This window comes from Microtus pennsylvanicus, chromosome 9 (assembly GCF_037038515.1).
Source record: "Microtus pennsylvanicus isolate mMicPen1 chromosome 9, mMicPen1.hap1, whole genome shotgun sequence".
NCBI classification, from domain to species: Eukaryota; Metazoa; Chordata; class Mammalia; order Rodentia; family Cricetidae; genus Microtus; species Microtus pennsylvanicus.
In genome coordinates, this window is record NC_134587.1 from 53,227,652 (window position 1) to 53,248,041 (window position 20,390).

The 20,390-nt window shown below is 38.4% G+C and overlaps 1 protein-coding gene across 4 annotated transcripts in view; it reads left to right on the forward strand.

Moving 5' to 3' along the window:
- The window catches only part of Strbp (spermatid perinuclear RNA binding protein), a 130,942-nt gene that overhangs the window by 35,049 nt on the left and 75,503 nt on the right, over positions 1-20,390 (forward strand). For all 4 annotated transcript variants that reach the window (XM_075986093.1, XM_075986095.1, XM_075986092.1 and 1 more), the window contains 2 exons: positions 16,146-16,313; positions 19,563-19,780. In XM_075986093.1, the coding sequence (XP_075842208.1) occupies positions 16,311-16,313; positions 19,563-19,780 (221 nt within the window). In that variant the 5' untranslated portion in view covers positions 16,146-16,310. Of the gene's footprint in view, positions 1-16,145; positions 16,314-19,562; positions 19,781-20,390 lie in introns of those variants that run through there.

Sequence of the window (20,390 nt, forward strand, 5' to 3'; positions counted from 1 at the left end):
ATAAAGCATCAAATCCTTTTTTTGTTGTGATGACTGGTTATGGTAGTAGAAAACTGATTTGGATTGCTCTTTGTTTAAAGGAGGAATGAAATTTAAAATACGTAGTTTTATATTTTATTTGTACTTCAGTGTTGTCTTTCTCTTTGTTATCTTGTGTATTTGAGATAGCCTCACTATGCAGCCTGGGCTGGCTTGGAATTTGCTATGTAGCCAACCTGGACTCAAACTCACTGACCTCTCTCTCCTGTGTACTGGCATTAAACCATGCCCGTCTTATGGTTGTCACTTTAAAAGAAGCAGGTAAACTAGAAAAATTGACTCAGCTCTTTGAAAACTACTGCCCAAAGAAAGGAAACCATTTAACTATACTAGTTGAATTTCTTTTGAGTTTTCACTGTAAGGTTAAGGCAATGTAAAAAAAAATCTGTTAACCTGAATGCATGTATTTTTATAAACTTTCTATATAAGTCAGTGTAGTGTTTTACTGATAGAATTCTCCCTGATTTTGTTATGAAAATCTTAAATATGCAAAAAGCTGAAATAATTATGTTCTTTTTAAATATTTATTATGTATACGATGTTGTGTCTGTGTATATGCCTGAAGGCCAGAAGAGGGCACTAGACCTCATTACAGATGGTTGTGAGCCACCATGTGGTTGCTGGGAATTGAACTCAGGACCTTTGGAAGAGCAGACAGTGCTCTTAACCACTGAGCCATCTCTCCAGCCCCAAAATTTTCTCACTTTTTTTTTTTAGATTTTTATTTATTATGTATATAACATTCTGCCTCTATGTATGCCCGCATTCCAGAAGAGGGCGCCAGATCTCATTACAGATGGCTGTGAGCCACCATGTGGTTGCTGGGAATTAAACTCAGAACCTCTGGAAGAGCAGCCAGTACTCTTAACCACTGAGCCATCTCTCCAGCCCCTCTTTTTAAAATTTTTTTATTAATTATTTGGGAATTTTACATCATGAGCCCTGTTATGCTCACCTCCTAGTCTTTCTGTCTTTACCTCTTTCCCCCTGTGACTGCCTCCCCTCTGCAAAAAGCAACCCCCCCCAAAACAAGTCCATTTTGTGTGGCCTATATGTTCATCAGAGCATGGCCAAATTCCTAGTGGCCAGCCCTGCAAGGGAGGATGCTTCAGACATCAAACACAGCCTTTGGTTGTATCACCACCACTGACCCATTCATGGCTCTCAGTGACTGCATGGATCATGAGCCTCAACATGGTCTCAGGAGGTTATCACAGACCATTCACCTCAGCATGGCTCCTGAGGTGGCAAAGCCTGAGGACATCAGTGAGGCAGAATCTTAGGGAATCTTAGGCTTCATTGTGGCCTGAGACAACAGCTTGGGCTACCAGCACCTACATGACCTCAGGTGGTGTTGTGGACTGCTTCTAGAACCTTCCCAAACAGAGGCTTCAGCTGGGGACCAAGTGTTCAAATGTGATCTTAGGAAGGACATTTTGTAGTCAAACCATAGTGGTTTTCAAGGTCAATGATAACTATACCATGCCCTTTGTTATTTTTTTGGTCAGGTAATACTCCGTTATATGGATATGCTACATTTTGCTTACTTGGTCATCAGTTGATCAACATTAGATTTGTTTCCATATTATGGCTATTATGAAAAACATCCACATTTATTTATTTATTTGTTTATTTATTATTGAGGCAGTGTTTCTTTTTGTAGCCCTGGCTGTTTAGGAACTCACTCTGGTAGACCAGGCTGGCACCGAACTCAAGAGATCTACCACCTGGTATATTTTAAAAATGCTTATGGGTGTATTCTTAGCAATCGAATTGCTCAGTCATGTAAATTATATTTGATGTTTTGAAGAACTGGCAAGCTGTTTTCCAAAAAACATTTGCCTGGTTTTATAGTCTTAGTGGCAATGTTTGCCTAGTTCAGATTTTCGCCTTCATATTCTCAAGCCAGTCTGCATCAGGCCTTTTCTGCTTTTCAACTTAAAGTGCCCTTGACAAGGTCACGAGTAGCACTAGTATGCTTATAGTAGTCTCTTTTCAGTCTTTGGTTTGATGCCAAAACAGCATTTGGTGGTTGAGTACTCTTAATACTTCCTTTAAGTACTCTTGGCTTTCTGTTTTGTCTACCTTCTCTTTTGTCTTCTTTCCTACCCCAAATTTTATTACCAAGTCCTTGTCAGTTTCTTTTTCCTTTGTTGTTTCTCACTTATTTTATTTTAAAACTCTGAGAGTCTGTTAAGGACCTCATCTAGATTGCTTTGTCTTCAAGTACCATCTTCAAATACTGCTTTTACCCTGGCTTATAAATTAATAATTTCTAGCTGAGATATCTGTTTGGAGAGTACATTTATTCAAAGTCATCTAATTTATTCAAAGGCACTTAATTCCACTAAGTCTTGGCCTTTTGAAATTTAAAAGTTAAACTTGCTAGTTTAAAAGGGTAGGTATTGTAATGGACACACACACACAAAATTGAAAAAAAATAGTGTTTTCTCCTTACTTTGGAAGTTTTTAAGGTTGTTTTTCTTTTTGTTCAACAAGGCTGCTCTTGAATTCAGAGATCCTTCTGCTTCTGCCTCCTGAGTGCTGGAATTAAAAGCATGTGCCACCACCACCCGGCTTCTTTTACTTTTTTTTTCTTAAAGACTTATTTATTCATTATATATACAGTGCTCTGTCTGCAGTTTGCATGCATGCCAGAAGGGGCCATCAGATAGATATGAGCTGCCGTGCTGGGAATTGCAGCTCTTCTTAAGTAATGCATCTAACCTCCGAGCTCTATAGACCCAACATTTTTCTGAAAATTACAATTTAATATCTTTGACTAATAGATTATTAGTTGATAACATTTATCCTTTAAAATTATGAAAGCATATAGATGATAAAGTAATTTATTATTTTCTCAATTTATAGCCTCTTTTAATTGTATAATTACATATTTAATATTTAACAGAAAAAGGTTAAATATTAGGCTTATAAATAATGTTAAAACTTAATATTTATTTGAAGCCAGGAGTGGTGGCGTATGTCTTTAACCCCAGCACTCAGGAAACAGAGACAGGTGAATCTCTGTGAGTTCAAGGGCAGTCTGGTCTACAAAGTGAGTTTCAGGAGGGCTCCTAAGCTACACAAAGAAACTCTGTTTCAAAAAACCAAAAAAAAAAAAAAAACCAAAAATGAAAAACAAAAAACCTTAATTTTGGTTTGAAATTTCTTTGAATTTATTCAGATACATAGCAACTTCCTTATGCCTTTTGATTTTTGTCTGGATTCCTGAGGCTCCCCACCCCTCTGGGTTTTTTCTGTTTGGCATTTTTGAGACAGTCTCATGTAACCCAGGCAGACCTACTAGATAGGTAGTTGAAGTTGATATTGACCTTCTGTTTTCTCCTGCCCCAACACAAGAATGACATCACATCAAGCTGCATTCCTTTTCTTTTTTATTTACATTTTAAATAATAATTTATGTGTATATGTATGCCTGTTTATTTGCATATGGACCACATGTGCTCAGGTACCCATGGAGGCCAAAAGTTAGATCTTCTGGAATCGGAGTTGTAGGTAGTTGTGAGCTGTGTGAGTGCTGGGAAGTAAATTCATATCCCCTGTACTATTAGCAAGAACCTTTTTTTTTTTTTTGCAAATAGGTCATTTTAATAATATCAGTGAACTTATGATAGAAGCCTTCCACAAAGTAATGGCAGTAAAGATGGAGTAAAAAAGCGAGATGCATAAGTCCAGAAGATAAAAAGAACTTCTGCTATCAGTGTTCTTTGTCGTCTCTTTTCTTTTTCTTTTCTTTCTTTTTTTTTTTTTTTTTTTTTGGTTTTTCTGTAGCTTTGGGGCCTGTCCTGGAACTCCCTTTCTCCTTTTGTAGACCAGGCTAACCTTGATCTCACAGAGATCCACCTGCCTCTGTCTTCCGAGTGTTGGCATTAAAGGCATGTGTCACCACTGCTGGGCTAGCAAGTACTCTTAATTGCTGCATCATCTCTCCAGCCACTGTATTTATGTCAAATGCATTGAAAATATCTTTCTTCTGTTTTCTGGTTCATTATTAAGAGTGCTCAGAACTGTTAGTTTGTCTCATTTTTGAAGGCTTTAAAAATTTTGACATTTTATAATATTCCCATGAAGGGGACATTTTATTACAAATGAGAATAGAAACTCAAGATTACTTGGTACTGTCAAACAGCTAGAAGACAGTAGATTAAAATCCAGGTCTATCAGATATCAGACACTTTATTACCAATATTTATTGATCTCCTTTATGAACTGAGCTGGATACTGTATTTTGAGACTTAATTATGGTTCTTAATTCATAAGTTTGGAGAAAAGTATGCTGAAGCATGTAAGTTGGAATATAAGGATGCATATGATTAACAGCTAACATTGTGGTATATTGTGGAAATTTTAGTAAAGATTTTCATGATTTGGATTTTTTAGAGACTTTGTGAAGATGGTAGAACTTGCTTTGAACCCCAGGGTTTGAGATAAAATTTAGATGATGTTTTCAGAAGTAGATGACATGAAGAACATGGAGGAATGAGTGACAGAAGCAGAGAGATTGCAGCAGTTCACTTTGGTAGAACTGGGGTATAAATACTGTGCTGAAGGCAAGATTTTCTGAAGTGCTTTGTTAGGAAGAACTATGGATCTTCAAGAATTGTTTGTAAATGGAGTGATTGTATCTGTTTAGAAAACAGAACTGGAGAGATTGACTGGTGGTTAAGAGCACTGTGCCCTTCCAGCACCCACATAACAGCTTGTCTGTAAATTTAGTTCCTGGGGATCTGACACCTTCACATCAGTGCAGATAAAATAAAGTTAAATAAATCATTTAAAAAGTTTAGAGTTCGGTATAGCTATATAAATAAACTTTTTTTTGTTTTGATTTTTGAGACAAGATTTCTCTGAGTAGCCCTTGCTGTCCTGGAACTCACTCTGTATACCAGGGTGGCCTTGATCCACCACCTGCCTCTGCTTCCTGAGTACTGGTTTAATACTGATTCATATAGGGGCTGTGGATATGATCTGCTCATCTATTAAGAATGAGAGCTATTCTTGCAGAGGATCTGAGTTTGTTCTTAGCATTCATGTTAGATGGCTTACAATCACTTGTAACTTCAGCTTCCAATGGATCAGATCCCTCTGGCCTTTGCAGGTACGTGCATTCAAATGCACATACACGTAATTAAAGTTAAAAATTAAAAAAATTTTCAGGTAGATTTATTTTTATTCATGTGTATGTCTTTGTAAGTGTATGCGTGAGCATTTGCTTGCATCTGTGTGGGTGCTCATGGGTCCAGAAGAGGGCATTGGATTGCCCCTGGATTCAAATCCTTGATGCTATAATGGGTACTGGTTTATATTTGTATCTATTAACCATTACCTTAATGGTACCCAGATAGGAATTGCTGCTTAGTTATTGCATCAATAATGTGATTAGCAGAGGCAAAAGGAGTCAAGCATTGTGATGAATATCTCTTTGTTTTGCATGAAGTAGATCAGGTGCCTTATCATACAGTAGAACCATTTTAGTTTACATAGCTACCTGTTGATAAATGTGAGCCCATTTTTCTTTTATGTCAGTTAGCATTATAGATTATAGATAGCCATTTTGTCTCATGTGTTAGGGAGTTTTCTTTTTGACTGAACCTATTTCAGCCTGTTGTGGAGGCAAGGATGATGTATCTTCTGTAACTATTTCTAGCTGAACTGGGGCATTGATTGTCAGGGCCCAGGAAGGCTGAAAGACTAGTCAAAGACTGGGCAATGGGGCATTTATCAGAAGCATCTGATTCGCTGATTCTGGTAAAGGGACAGGGACCAATCACATTGGCTAGACTAGTTGATAACAGTTTTCAGCAAGTCCAGAGCTCAGCATTTTGCAGGTGCTCCCTGAATGACGTCTGTCAGCCAGATGCAAATCTGCTGAGATAGAGACTGGGGACAGAAGTTAAAATTCAGGAACTTTAAGAAAAACCTAGGAGGGGGACTTGATCGGGGGAGGGGGAGGGAAATGGGAGGCGGTGGCGGGGAGGAGGCAGAAATCTTTAATAAATAAATAAAAATAAATAAAAAAAAGTTTAAGGAAGAAATTATACTAACCAAATTATTTTAAGAAAAAAGAAATTAGTAATAAACTTTATGTAGACATAATAAACTTTCTACCCCCCCCAAAAGGAAAAACCTTATATTTGGGTTCTTTTCCTTTTCTTTTCTTTCTTTTTGTTTTTCTGTAGCTTTGGAGCCTGTCTTCGAACTTTGCTCCACCACCTAGCAACTTTTTTGTTTGAACTGTTGAAAGGTGAATCTAAGCCTTATGACTTTGATTCCTTCTGCTTTCATGTTTGCAAACACTTTTACCTGCTGAGCCATCTTAGCATCCCACTCAGTAATTCTATGAATGAAGGAGACTAGACTCACTTAGAGAAATTAGGTTTTGTTCAGAACTGATTAGCTCATTCCTCAGCTGTATTAGGAAGTCTGACCACAATTCTGTTGCTTTTACATTAATTACTAATGTAGCCTACCATATTTTTTTTCTTTGTTCATAATCTCTGTAAATGTTCTAAGTCTAGTACTTAGGTTTTTTTCTCTTGTGACTCTTCACAGATTATCAGTAGTGCCAATCTTGTGATTTATGTCAGAATTCATTTTAGGAGGAGTTTGTGAAAGGGCAGAATTACAATACTGACACATGAGCCAGAGATACTGAGCTGTCCTGAAAAGGTCCTTGTCTTTTCTGACCCTACACAGTTTCTAACCTGATGAGGCCTGCAGCAAAGGGGAGTGAGTGCTGGCAAGAGCTGGAAGTCTAGTTGGATTATTGAAGAGTCTAATATGTTTTGTAATACTCACATTTGTGTAACCTAAACCTTATTTTGATGGCAAAAATACTTTGTCAGAGTGCAAACAAAACTTCTATTTTCTTTTCAATTGCTAATTTTTTTAAATTTATTTATTTATTATGTATACAATATTCTGTCTGTGTGTATGTCTGCAGGCCAGAAAAGGGCACCAGACCTCATTACAGATGGTTGTGAGCCACCATGTGGTTGCCGGGAATTGAACTCAGGACCTTTGGAAGAGCAGGCAATGCTCTTAACCACTGAGCCATCTCTCCAGCCCCCTCAATTGCTAATTTTTAACTTTATTGGGTATTAAAAGCTAGATTGCAGGATTTCAGGTCATTTTTGCAAATCTGCCTAATTAAGAGAAATATGTGTCTTTATTTCATCTTCAGAGAGTTTTTTTTGTCATGCTCTTCTGCAGAATGCCAGCAGAAGAAGTTTTGAGAATTAAATACCATTGCTTGTTTGCCAGGGTGTTGGTTTACCTTTCTGGGAGAAGTATGCTGCATCTGGTACAGGGGACAGGAAATACCGGAACACTAAACTGTTTGTTAACCCTCTACCCCTTTTTCCTTTTGGTCAGAATTTTCACATGATCTGGAAATTTTAAAGTTAGTCTGATGACTTGCATCATAACTTTTTAGTGAGAAGAAAATCAACAGCTGTGGTTTACACAGTTGAGTTGCTGTTCTGTGCTTGGGCATCATTTAAAGGAGAAGATGTCACATTGAACTTTTACAGGTTTTTGTGTAAAATTAAATCTCTGTTCTTTCATATGCTCATGGAGACATTGATGTGAACTCAGAAGAATTCTGGGGACACCAGTTGCGTGGGTGGCTCTACCAGTACCACACTGTGGTTGTAGAAAAGCCATCAAACATGTTTGCATGTCTGTGCTTTCATACTATAAAATAAATTTATAGCATTTGTTCTTTTTTTCTCACTACTTATCAGGACTGTTGTGGGCATAATATGCAGTGCCGTATAAGAAAATACTTAGAGAGAAATTCTGATTTTTTTTTTCCTTCACACCAGAACTGTTAAACAGTAAAGCTTTCATGTACCAGTGATACATCTATTTGAGACTAATACAGCAGATATCTTGAAGGATATTCTGTTGTCTGTAGACTGATAAGGGATTGGGTGTATGATAATGTGACAATTGAATGCATTCCTGAAACAATGGGGAAAGAAATTACATGGATTATGAAGGGTAAACTACTAGCAAAGAAGATAAGAGGTTCCAGAGTGTGGACCTTAAGCAGAAATTCTGGTGTGGATTTAGCACAGCAAGTATGGATAGTGACAGAGGAGGCCAAGAAGTGGGAATCGGATTATTGGAGATTTATATCCTTAATTATTAACAGGTGTTTACTCAGATATGCAAAGATATGCCATTACCTAATTAAGATGTGCTGTTTCTGAGAACAATACTATGTGGGGGGACTTAAGACATGTTGGAGCCAGTAGTATAGTGCAGATGATGGATTTTGGTGGTTCAAACTTCTGGAAGATGGGACTTACCAGATTTTAGACAGCCAGAAGCTAAGGATGAAAGGATCTATTGATTGAAGAGAAGAGTTTGGCCTGAGTAGTTAGAGGGATGGAGTTTTTGAGTAGAGGGAGAATAAGGAAAAGAGGGAAGGAGAAGGAAAGAATTGGGATTGGAGGAGTGGGTTCTGTATTTGTAGTTGATTGGAACATTAAGGTGCTTACTAATTATTAAGTAGGTTCTTAAACTACTATTAAACTAGTTTCTTAAACGAACCTCTGCACTGACACAAATAATCCCAATCAGGCCAAATCAGACTGCCCAGGTTTAATAGATGATGGAAAGGTGAAGAGAGAGAAGGGGAGAGCACAGGTAATCCAGAGACCACACGTTCATTCTTGGGGAGGGGGATGCAGTTTAAATAGCCGGTTGGAATGGCCTTGACCCTTTGGCGGCTTTCTTGACCGTCCCTGGGGAGGGGGTCACCATTTTGTGGGCTTCCTTGGAGGTGGAGTTTGGACTGAGGCAACTCATAGAGGAGGGAGCTTATGCCAGGAGCTGGGGTGAACCCCCTAGCTAAATATTCCAGACTTTTTGTATAAAGGGATGCCAGGGAGCTGAGGTGATGCTAAACATCCAGCCTTCTGTGTTGATATACTTGACTTTGAATCTGGAACTTGGGTTGATAGAAATTTAGGAATCTGTAGTGTACTAATGGCATTTACAGGAGTGTAGTTGTTGAATTCTAAGGTACTCCAACACTTAGGTTTTAGAAAAAGGGAGACAGTGGAAAAATTTATAAAGTTAAGTGAGAATAGAGAGACTGGGGTGTTAGATGGAAGCCAAGGTAAGTAAAGTGTGGCAAGTAAGGAACGTCTGTTGCTGAAATGTCAACAAAGATAAATCATTTACAGCATTTACAGTATGTAGATTATAGGAGATTGTGACCAGGCCTGTTTTCAGAAGTACTTTGACTAGAAATTGGTTGGGGGGAGGATTTTAGAAGAAAATAGGAGAGGAAAAAAAAAGAATTGTGCCTTTAAAAGAGGAACGTAAAAATGGGTTTGTATAGCCATAACTGTAATGGTTTAAGTAAAATGCTGCAGGTCCCTGAGTGGTGGCAGTGGGCTGTGGGCCATGAGATCACACCACAGGTCCCTGAGCAGCGGTAGGAGCAGGCAGCTGGTTCCCAAGACCATGGCAGGCCATGAACGAAGGCAGCCAGGGTCCAGACAGGAAGCTGCACGGTGGGTGAGAGACTGAGATGGATAGGCATGCCATGCAGAGTGAAGTTGGGTATTTATTTAATGGGTTATGGAAGGGAAGGGGAGAAGAGGGGAGAGACAGAGACAGACGGAAAAGGAAGGCTCAGGCTGGAAGCAGAAGATCAGCTTGCCTTGGTAGACAGGGTAGACAGGTTTGTCTCTTAAAGGGACAGGACAGACCATGACAATAGCCATGCAAGAGGTCAAAGATTTGTGAATTTTTTTTCTAAAGATTGGTGTAATTATAATGTCGGGCTGCTGATAGAAATTGGTCCAATAGAATGATGGGAATTATGATGCAGATGATAGGAGCATTAGGCTTGTTGAGTAGACACAAAGTGATAGAAGCTAGTAGGAATGAAGTTTAGAGATTTATTATATAGGAGTGGAGATAGTTCATTATTATGAATTATTAGGAAGGAAGGAAAAATACACGGCTTAAAATGCACTAGTATGGGGGCATGTTGCATGAAATAGGAAGCAGGGTGACTTGTCAAAAGGAGGTAGGAAAAAAGTTTGCATGTTTAAGAGAAGACCCACACAGTAGATGGGGAGAATCAGTTCTTGGCTTTCATGTGTACCCTATGTAACATGTATACACTTTCCTTTCCCCTTTTACACAAAATAAATAAAAATGCAATAAAAAATAAAAAGTTGAACATGTCACTTTTTTAAGTACTAGTATTTGTCTCTTAGTTGGGGCAGTCCTTGAACACTGGAGCTTATCTAGAGCCTCAGGTTGCTGGTAACCACCAGGGATCTTGTTTTTTCAAATGACAGAACATTTTCCTTTCCTTTCTTTCCTTTTTTGTTTTTTAAAGTGTTTTTGTTCACTTGCGTGTGTGTGTGTGTGTGTGTGTGTGTGTGTGTGTGTGTGTGTGTGTGTGTGTGGTCCAGAGAGGGTATGGAATTCTCTGGAGCTGGAGTTATCAGTGGGGGTGAGCCAGCCGCCTAATACAGGTGCTAGGATCTGAATTTTTCCTCTTTAAGCAAGTGCTTGAAGCCACGTCTCCAGCCACTGATTTAGCATTTTAAATCCCCCCCCCCAGCACCACCTTTGTTTGAGGGAGCTCTTCCTTGTTGCTTTTTTGAAGGTTAAAGCTGTTGATCATTCATTAGTTTGCTGCTGAGACTCCTGCTCCTCCTATTTTCAGATGCCCAAGGCTTAGTAACCAAGAGGATTGGCTTTAACCAGGGCTGCTATTTTGTCAGGTGAGGACAGGAATTACTGAGGCGAATTGCAAATGGTGCATTGCAAAATTTGAATTAGGTAAAGATAGAAGTGAGAGTCTGCAGAGGAGGAAAACTGACAAAATGGTAGCCAGGTTAGACTGTAAATCCTGGCCTGGTGGGGAGTAGTTATCTAAAATAGGAAAGGAAACAAGATCTGTGGAGGACAGGAATTTAAAGTAACAGACCAAACTTTTAGAACCACTTTTTATGGTTACTAAAATTCAAAGATTTGTGACAGGAACAGGGTTGAACTTGCATTAGTGATCACTAAATATTATCATGGGGCAGTGAAAAGAGGTTTCAAGACAGTGTTTCTCTGTGTAGCCTGGCTGTCTTGGAATTTTCTCTGTAGGCCAGGCTGGCCTCAAACTCAGAGATCGACAGACCTCTGCCTCTTCAGTGCTAGGATCAAAGGTATGCACCACCATGCCTGGCTTTTTTTATTCTATGTGCATGAGTTCATGTGTGCACAGCTTGTGGGGATTGCTTCCCTTCTTTTATTCTGTGGGTTCTGGAGATTGAACTCACTAGCTGGCCAGCCTTGTTTCATCAGTGAGTTCCAGGCCAAGACCCTAATTCCAGAGGGGAAAAAAACCCCCAGACCACAAACAACAACAAAAAGTGGACATAGACAGTATCTGAGGAAAGACATTTGTCCCTTGGCATCCACATGCATGTGAACACATACCTGCACACAAAGCAAGACACACTTAAACTTGTGCTCCTCTGTTAATCTCTTCTGTGCTCAGTTATTAGAGTGCACTGCTTCACTGGCTTGCAGGTATTTATTTACTTATTTAATCACCCATCTCTTTCTTTCTTTCTTTCTTTCTTTCTTTCTTTCTTTCTTTCTTTCTTTCTTTCTTTCTTTCTTTCTTTCTTTCTTTCTTCAAGGCCAGAATTTTAACCACTAAATTGACTATTTTTTTTAAAAAAGATAAATGCTGAGAAATGTTTTGTGATTTCTTCGGGCTACTTAGATTATATCAAATACAACTTAACCTAAAATATTTAAAAATTACTCTTTGTTTTGCTTGTATGTATCATGATCATATGGTGGTGCTCATGGAGGCCAGAAGAAGTTCATTGGATCCCCTGGAACTAGATGGTTATGAGCTGCTGTGTGGGTGTTGGGAATTGAACCCAGATCCTTTGGAAGAGAGCCAGTGCCCTTATCTGCTAAGCCATCTTGTCTATTCCAACCCCATTTCCCCTTTTTTTCCTCTTAAAATCAGATTGATAAAGACAGGCAAAAGCCTTGGACTTAGATTCCATCAAATGTTCCCAACCTTTTGACATTATGACATGATGTGCTTGTGATGGTCTGTCCTGTCCCTTTAAGAGACAAGCCCCACCCACTCCTACCCCTGTCGCTGAGGCAAGCAGATCTTCCTTCCACTTTTAGCCTAAGTACTTTCCTTCCCATCTCTCTCCTAAAGAGGCAGCTTCTGCCTCTCTCCCTTCTCCTCACTTCTTCCCTTCTACCCCCTCTCTGTTTCTCATTCTCTCTCTCTGCTCTTCTCCCTTTTCCCCTTCCCCCTTTCCCTTTCCCATACATAACTCACTAAATAAATACCCACTTTCTCTGCATGATGTGCCTAATAGGTATCTGTCTCTCACCTGCCTGAAACCGGCTGCCTTCATGGCCCACCACGGTCTCAGGACTCCCTGCCCTCTGCTGCCACTCGGGGACCTGCAGTGTTTTATTTTTACCATAACAGTGCTCTCATTTGCAAAGTTCATGCTTGAAAATAAAATTACACAGTTGAGTTATGAAAAAATCACAAAATTTTAATCCCTTAAGCTTATGATTATGTGTTGGGCTGTAATTGTGATGTCATTGACTGCATATGACCCATGTTGGACATGCCTTGTATCTGGTTAATAGTGCAACTTTAACATATGACCCATGTTGGACATGCCTTGTATCTGGTTAGTAGTGCAACTTTAACTTCTTTTATTCTATTTCATTTGTAAATAGTGTGAAGTTGACTGAGATTTATAAGTTCATTTATAGCTCTGTCCCAATGTCATCTCCAAACACTCCTTTATTATGTTATTGTGTGAAGTTGTCAGAGGTTGTGTGTGCAGAGGAGTTGCCCTCTGTGTAAACCTTGACCAAGTTAGCAGTCATAATTCCTTCAAAATATAACTTCTCTTGTGTTGTTCTTGTTTTGTTTGCTTTCAGTCTTCTTCCTTAATTTTGTTGGCTTAATACCTTCACTCTTTTACAGAGTAAAGTTTATGGACTTCAGTTCTTGATATGTTTTTGGTTGTGAACCTAGCTTTTGCTGGCCAAGCCATCTCTCCAGCCTGTAGACTTTCAGTTCTTACTGAACACAAAGCAGTCCTTTTAGCTACTGGAGTCACAGCTACATATTGAATGGTTAACCCTCTTAGAATAAAATAGTATTGAGAATGGGAGGTGCTGAAGACTACATGGATTTTATATGGCTGTTCTAGATTTAGTGAAATGAACATTTTTGAGATATCACATTTCAAGAAATTGTTTTAGTAGTACTTGTTTGGTTTAATCTTAAGAGAAGCCGCTCCGCTGACACAATAATAACTCCAATTAAACCAGATTAGACTAAATTAACATGCTTGTGTTTAATAACTACCATACTCGGGTGGCCGGGAGCATGGCGAAAGAGAGACAGATAGAGTGGGGGGACCCATGCAAACCCAAAACCACATGTTCCCTTCTTCAAGGTAAGCCTAAATACCCTGTGGGAGTGGTCCTGACCCTCCTGGGGAGGGGCCATGGTGTAGGAGGTCCTTCTGTATTTGTGTTGCTTTCATTGGTTGAATAAAGAAAGCCTTGGCCTTTTGATAGGGCAGAACTTAGATAGGCAGGGAAGACAGAACTGGATGCTGGGAAGGACAGACAGGTAGACACCATGGTTCTCCTGCCCAAGATGGCGGGACGCGGCCTGCTCCCCCTCGTGCTACAGATCTAGAACTGAACTCAGACGGCACTCTGTTATGACCTACGTGCACTATTACTATCTTACAATCAGATCTCTAACTGGTTACAAAACCTCCCTGAAAGAAACAAAATTCTCTCTCTCTCTCTCTCTCTCTCTCTCTCTCTCTCTCTCTCTCTCTCTCTCTCTCTCTCTCTCACTCTCACTCTCACTCTCACTCTCACACACACGCACACACAGGTTCAAATAAAAGTGTGATTACTGCACATATATGAAGAGTGCTTTAATATTGAGTTGAAAGTTTCACCCCAGCCTGCCAGGGGCTTGGACTCCAACGCCCACCCTGCCAAGCACTGACCCTGTAGTAAGGAGGAGCGGGCTGTCCAATCCCAGACTGGCTTACACCTGGGCCGGTGGGCTGCTTGTTGTCCTGGCCACCTGGCTAATTTATACCCAAAATAACCACACAGAAAACTATTAATTAAATTACTACCTGGACATTAGCTCTAATTTCTTATTGGCTAACTCTTACATCTTGATCTAACCCATTTTTATTAACCTGTGTTTACAACGAAGTCGTGGCTTACTGGGAAAGATTCTAACCAGCGTCAGTCTCAGGTAGGAGAATCGTGGCGTCTGTCACACTGCCCTTTTTTGTAGACCAGGCTGGCCTTGAAATCACAGAGATCCGCCTATCTCTGCCTCCCAAGTACTGGAATTAAAGTCGTGTGCCACCAATGCCTGGCAGATTTCCATATTTGAAGCCAACTTAAAGGCTACTGTTTAGATGAGGAGGAAGCTATTTCTTTTGCCTTTTTTGTAGCTTTCTTATTCTGATAGCTGCATTATTAAAGGTTGGGATCTGCCCTTGTTTGTTTATATAGTGGGGGCTTATTTCACCCATGCTCAGAATTTTTTTCTGAGTAAAATAAAATCTCATGAACTAACCTGGGTAGCAGAATGATTATTAAGGCTTCTGGAGGTAATCCAGGGAGTGGATATTCAGGAATAATGAAGCAATGAAGCCAAAAATCTAGTAGAGTTTCAAGTCTGGGGCATGAATAAATATAGGTAAAGGGGATGCTTGAGTGTATGGGTCATGTTCCATCCCTTTTCATGTTGTCCTGCTTCCTCCTTAAGTAGTTAAAGAACAGAGCCAGGAGAGTATTCTGAACTTTAGTCCTAAAAACAAAGGATGAACATTATGCCAACATGTATTGTCAATCTAATGGTAGTATTAAGTGGAAAAATATGATAAATCAGTATATTAATATTAAGATGCTTGATGCATTGAGTTTTCATGTAGGTCTGACAAAGTACCAAGTTTTTATTGTAAATCTGATGGTTACTTGAAGCATTATTACTGTCAGTAGCAGTATTGCCTTGTTTGGTGGTGACTCTTCAGTGAGTCTGTCTGCCTTGCAAATACATTTATGTCAAGGAGGTCCAATGATCCAGTTGCCACACTAACTACCAGGAGGGTTGTTTTTTTCTGCCCATATTCCTTAGACTTCTGGACTTAGACCGCTTTTGTTTGAGATAATATAATTATTAAAAGAGAGAGAGAGAGGCCCAATAGATGGTATAGTGGTTAAAAGCAAAAAGTGATCTGCCATAGGACTGGTGTTCATTTCTAGCACCCATGTATATATACAAGGCTTTCTTTTTTCGGAGACTTATTATTAGTTATGAATGTTTGGCTTAACTTAGGCTCGTTTCTGGCTAGCTCTTGTAACTTAAAATTAACCTCTTTATTTACTTTTGCCTGGGGGCCTTACCTTTCTGTATATTTTACTTTCACTGCTTCTTGTGTCTGGCTGGAGGCTGCCTGTCTTTTGGGCATGTCCCTTTATTTCTCCCTCCTCTTCTCAAGCCTAGAATTTTCCTCCTATTTATTCTCTGTTCCTGACAGTTTCACCTATCATTTCTCTGCCTGGATATTGGCCGTTCAGCTTTTTATTAGACCAATCAGACAGGGTGAAACAAATACACAGACAAGGTGAAACAAATACACAGACAAGATGAAACAAATACAACATATCTTTGCACTCGAAGAAAGGCAGAAGAACAAATGTAACACATCTTTACATAGTTAAATATTCCACAGCACATGTAGCTTGGAACTACTTGTAACTCCAGCTCCAAGGGATCGAATGTTATTTTCTGGGTTCCTTGAGCTCCCACATAAACATGGCACACACAGAGATACAAACAAATATAAACATAAGTAAATAAATGATAAAAGAGATAAGGTAAATTTTGTCAGTAAAGTTTTTTTCTTTGAAATCAATATAGATCATGCTTATGGGTTCCACATTTAGATTTGAAACTAATTGTAGACAAGTTAAAAAGTTTTTTTCTTTTTTTCTTGCAGGTGTAATCCAGAGAACAGTTTTCAAACATCTTTGCTTACTTTTGACACTGAGCAGTTGGGATTTAGGCATATGAGGAGGTACTGTCACACAAAACAGTGTCTAGTGAAGACGACAAGAAAGAGAGAAAAGGATCGGAAAAAGAAGCTAAAATTCCATAGGAAACCATGGTGGGTGATTACTGGTATTTCTTCATTTTTTTAGTTATAAAAAATTATGTATATTGTAAAAAAGGCAATGTTAACAGTAAGGGTAGATAGTGAACAATTGGTTCACTATCTTGGTTTCAGTGCCTCAGACAAATATGGTTGCTCTACTATTTTAACTTGGCGTATGTATGAAGGTCAAAGAATGACTTAAACAAGTTGGGTCTCTCCCTTCTACTATGTGGGTCCCATGGATCAAGCTAAGGTTGTTAGACTTTTCTAATATTTAAGAAAAGTTGAGGGGGCTGGGGAGGTGGTTCAGAGATTAAGAGTATTTTCTGCAATAAACTTGGATTGGGTTCTCAGCAGGCATTTGGTGGCTCACAACCATTTGTAAGGCCAGTTCTGAATGATCCAATGCCCTCTTCTAGCTTCTTTGTGTACTGCATGTGTGTGGTGCACAGTCACACATGCTATGCTGTGTGGCAAAAAGCACCCACACATATAAAATTAATAATACACAAATCTTAGCAAAAAATAATAAATCTTAACAACAACAGAAAAATTAGAAACCACATTTTAGAGCCCAAGCTATGTCTACTGTATGCCATAACTCACTAAATACAAAGAGTATGAATACTAAACAATATTTTAGAATAAAACTGGCATTAACAAATTACTGTAGTTCAGTAATCTTGAACTTTAAGTAATATCTATCTAGACCTTTACATGAAGTTCAGATGAAATTGAAATAATTTTTCTTCCTCATGAAAATTAAATAATTTATCCAAATGAATGGTGGAAGAGTTTCTAAAACATGAATTATAACTGGAAAGGTACCACTTTTACATGCTTTTAATATAATAGAGTTAATTGTTGGGTATACTAAGGAGTGTTAGAGTGGATGTCAAGGAAGTTTGGGTTTTGTGAGAGGTAAAACTTTGAATTCATGGTGTTAGATGAGGTCTTGGTCCTTACATTTTTAAATTACATTTTTGTGTATTGCGTGTATTCTGTGTGTACATGAATTTGCATGCCATAGCATATATATGTAGGTCAGAAGACAACTTACAGGAATTGGGTCTCTTCCTTTTACTGTGTGGGTGCCATGGATCAAGCTCAGGTTGTCAGGCTTGGTTGCAGGTGCCTTAACAGCTGAGCCCATCCACCAACTGGTGCCTAGGTAAGATTTACTGAGTTTTTACCCTTCATATTTTAGTTATACAGAATATTGTGTAAATTTTTCCCCCAAGTAAGTGGTTTTAAAAGACATTGTAAGTTAGGAGAAAAAGAATAAAATATTAATTACCAGTGTATTTTTAAATATATTGTTTAGCAAGTATGATAGTATTTCTTTAGATGTTAAATGCTTCTAAAAAGTATTTTGCCAAGGTCTGAAAGCAGCTAATTTGCTTTTATGGAGAAGAAATTCTGTAATATCTTAGTTCAGAATGGTGGGAAAAAATGTTAACTTGGGTTTTTCTCTGTTGATCTATGTTTTTTTGTGAAATACAGAAAAAAAAGGTGTGATTTGTGTTGCCTTCCTTGTGAATTATCTGCTTCTAGCAGAATTTAGTTTTGTTTTAATTGTAGTCTTTATAGTCCTATGATTTAATGTCATATATATATATATATATATATATATATATATATATATATATATATATATAATATGTTGTAATAAGAAGTGGCAGGCCGCTTCCCGCCACCCGGCTATCTTTACCCAAAATAATTACAAGGAAACTGTATTCTTTTAAACACTGCTTGAAGCCAGGCGGTGGTGGCACACGCCTTTAATCCCAGCACTTGGGAGGCAGAGGCAGGCGGATCTCTGTGAGTTTGAGACCAGCCTGGTCTACAAGAGCTAGTTCCAGGACAGGCTCCCAAACCACAGAGAAACCCTGTCTTGAAAACCAAAAAAAAACCCAACAACAACAACAACCCCCCCCCCCCCAAAAAAAAACAACTTGGCCCATTAGCTCTAGCCTCTTATTGGCTAGCTCTTACATATTGATCTAACCCATTTCTAATAATCTGTGTAGCCCACGAGCTGGCTTACCAGAAAAGATCTTAACCTGTGTCTGCCTGGAGTGGGAGAATCATGGTGACTCCTTGACTCAGCTTCTTTCTCCCAGCATTCTGTTCTGTCTACTCCGCTTACCTAATTTTTTGTCCTATCAGAGGCCAAGCAGTTTCTTTATTACTTAACCAATGAAACAACAGATACAAAGATGACCCTCCTCCATCAGTAATACATATATAAAGCTTTTTTGTAGTTAATTTTAGCTTAGGTGATGTAAAAATTTTGTGTTCTAATTAATTTCATTCATCATTTTTTGGTTTTTAGTGCTGCTTTTGATTTTTAAGATTCAATGATCATTTTTCTGTTTTATTGTATAGTTCTTCTGGTCTAATTGTTTTAATACTTAAATATGTTTGTCTGGAGCTTATTGGAATAAATCTTTCAGTGATTTTGATGGTGAATGCAATACATGTGTTAATTAGCTTGGGAAATTGATTGCTTTGGAATATGTATTTTCCTTGTTATGAAATTTGGAGTTCTTCTTGTTCAAAGTCTTACATCAAAGATTTGAATGTCAAATGCTAAACATTTTTGTAGTGGCTTTCACATTCACATTATAAATTTGCATCTTTTATTTTTACTCTGTTATATTGTCTTAATTAAAGTATGCAAATCTCTAGTGCTTTGGGAGGTGGCCAGGTGTCATGTTGTGAATAACCATCATTCATTTCTAGAGAAATGAATTTATTTTTTTCCTTTCTCGATACAAGGTTTCTCTGTGTAGCCCTGACTGTCCTGGCTGTAGACCTGGCTGGCCTTGAATTCACAGAGCTCTGATTGCTTCTGCCTCCCCAGTGCTGGGATTAAAGGCGTGTACCACCACCGCTTTTGTGTTTCTAGAGATTCTTGAAGCTACAATGTCATGTGGTATTTGTGGTATGGATTTTTTTTTTTCTTGTTCTTTTTTTGGAAGGGTTATCATTGAAAGCACAGATTCAGATGAAAGACAAAGTGTGTACAGTGCTTAGTGTGACTGATGTGAATATTATCATCACATGAGTGAAATAACTGCTATTTTTTTGGGTGCGATTTAATAAAATAGGACTTACACATTTATGCACATTTTTTTATTATTTGAACATTAACTGCTTTACAGTGGTTGTCAGTTGGTGCCATGTTGTCTTAAAACACTGTTATCCTTTGAAGGTGACATTTATTTTGTTAACCTTTTTCTCCCCCCCTTCTAACAGAGATCTATTAGATCTTTTGCCAATGACGATCGCCATGTTATGGTGAAGCATTCAACAATCTATCCATCTCCGGAGGAGCTTGAAGCTGTTCAGAATATGGTGTCTACTGTTGAATGTGCTCTTAAACATGTCTCAGACTGGCTGGATGAGAATAAAGGCACAAAAACTGATGGAGAGACAGAAGTAAAGAAAGATGAGGCTGTGGAAAACTATTCCAAGTGAGTGTTGAATAGCTTTTATCAAGCTTTGCTTGAAAAGCTTGTGGGTACTCTGATTTGGTGATGTATTTGTTTGCTGTTCTTTGAATTTTAATATGTGACATAACCAAGAAAGTAAATGTTTCATGGAATTTTTTTTTTCTGAGTTAAATTCTGTAAGAAAGTGAGGAAGAGTAATTAGTAGAATCAGAAAAAAGATAATCTTTACAGGACCCCTTTTGATAGTACACTAATGTTTGAATATTATGATATTTCATTTGCTATGTTGGTTTAGTCTCCTAAGTTCTAAAATAAATAGTAATAAATAGTAATATTTTCTGTTTCAAGAAAGTCAGAAATACTGTTCCTAGCTGGGCATGGTGGCGCATGCCTTTAGTCCCAGCACTCCAGAGGCAGAGGCAGAGGCAGGTGGACAGTCTGGTCTACATAGTGAACTTCAGTTCAGTCAGGGCTACATAATGAGACCCTGTCTCAAAACAAAACAAAACAAAATAAAAAATACTGTTTCTTTTGGACATTTTGAAATCATAGTATAGGAAAATATACTAGCAACATTAACTGTATTTACTTTGTTAATTCATAGAATGTATTAGTATCTTTGAACATTGTT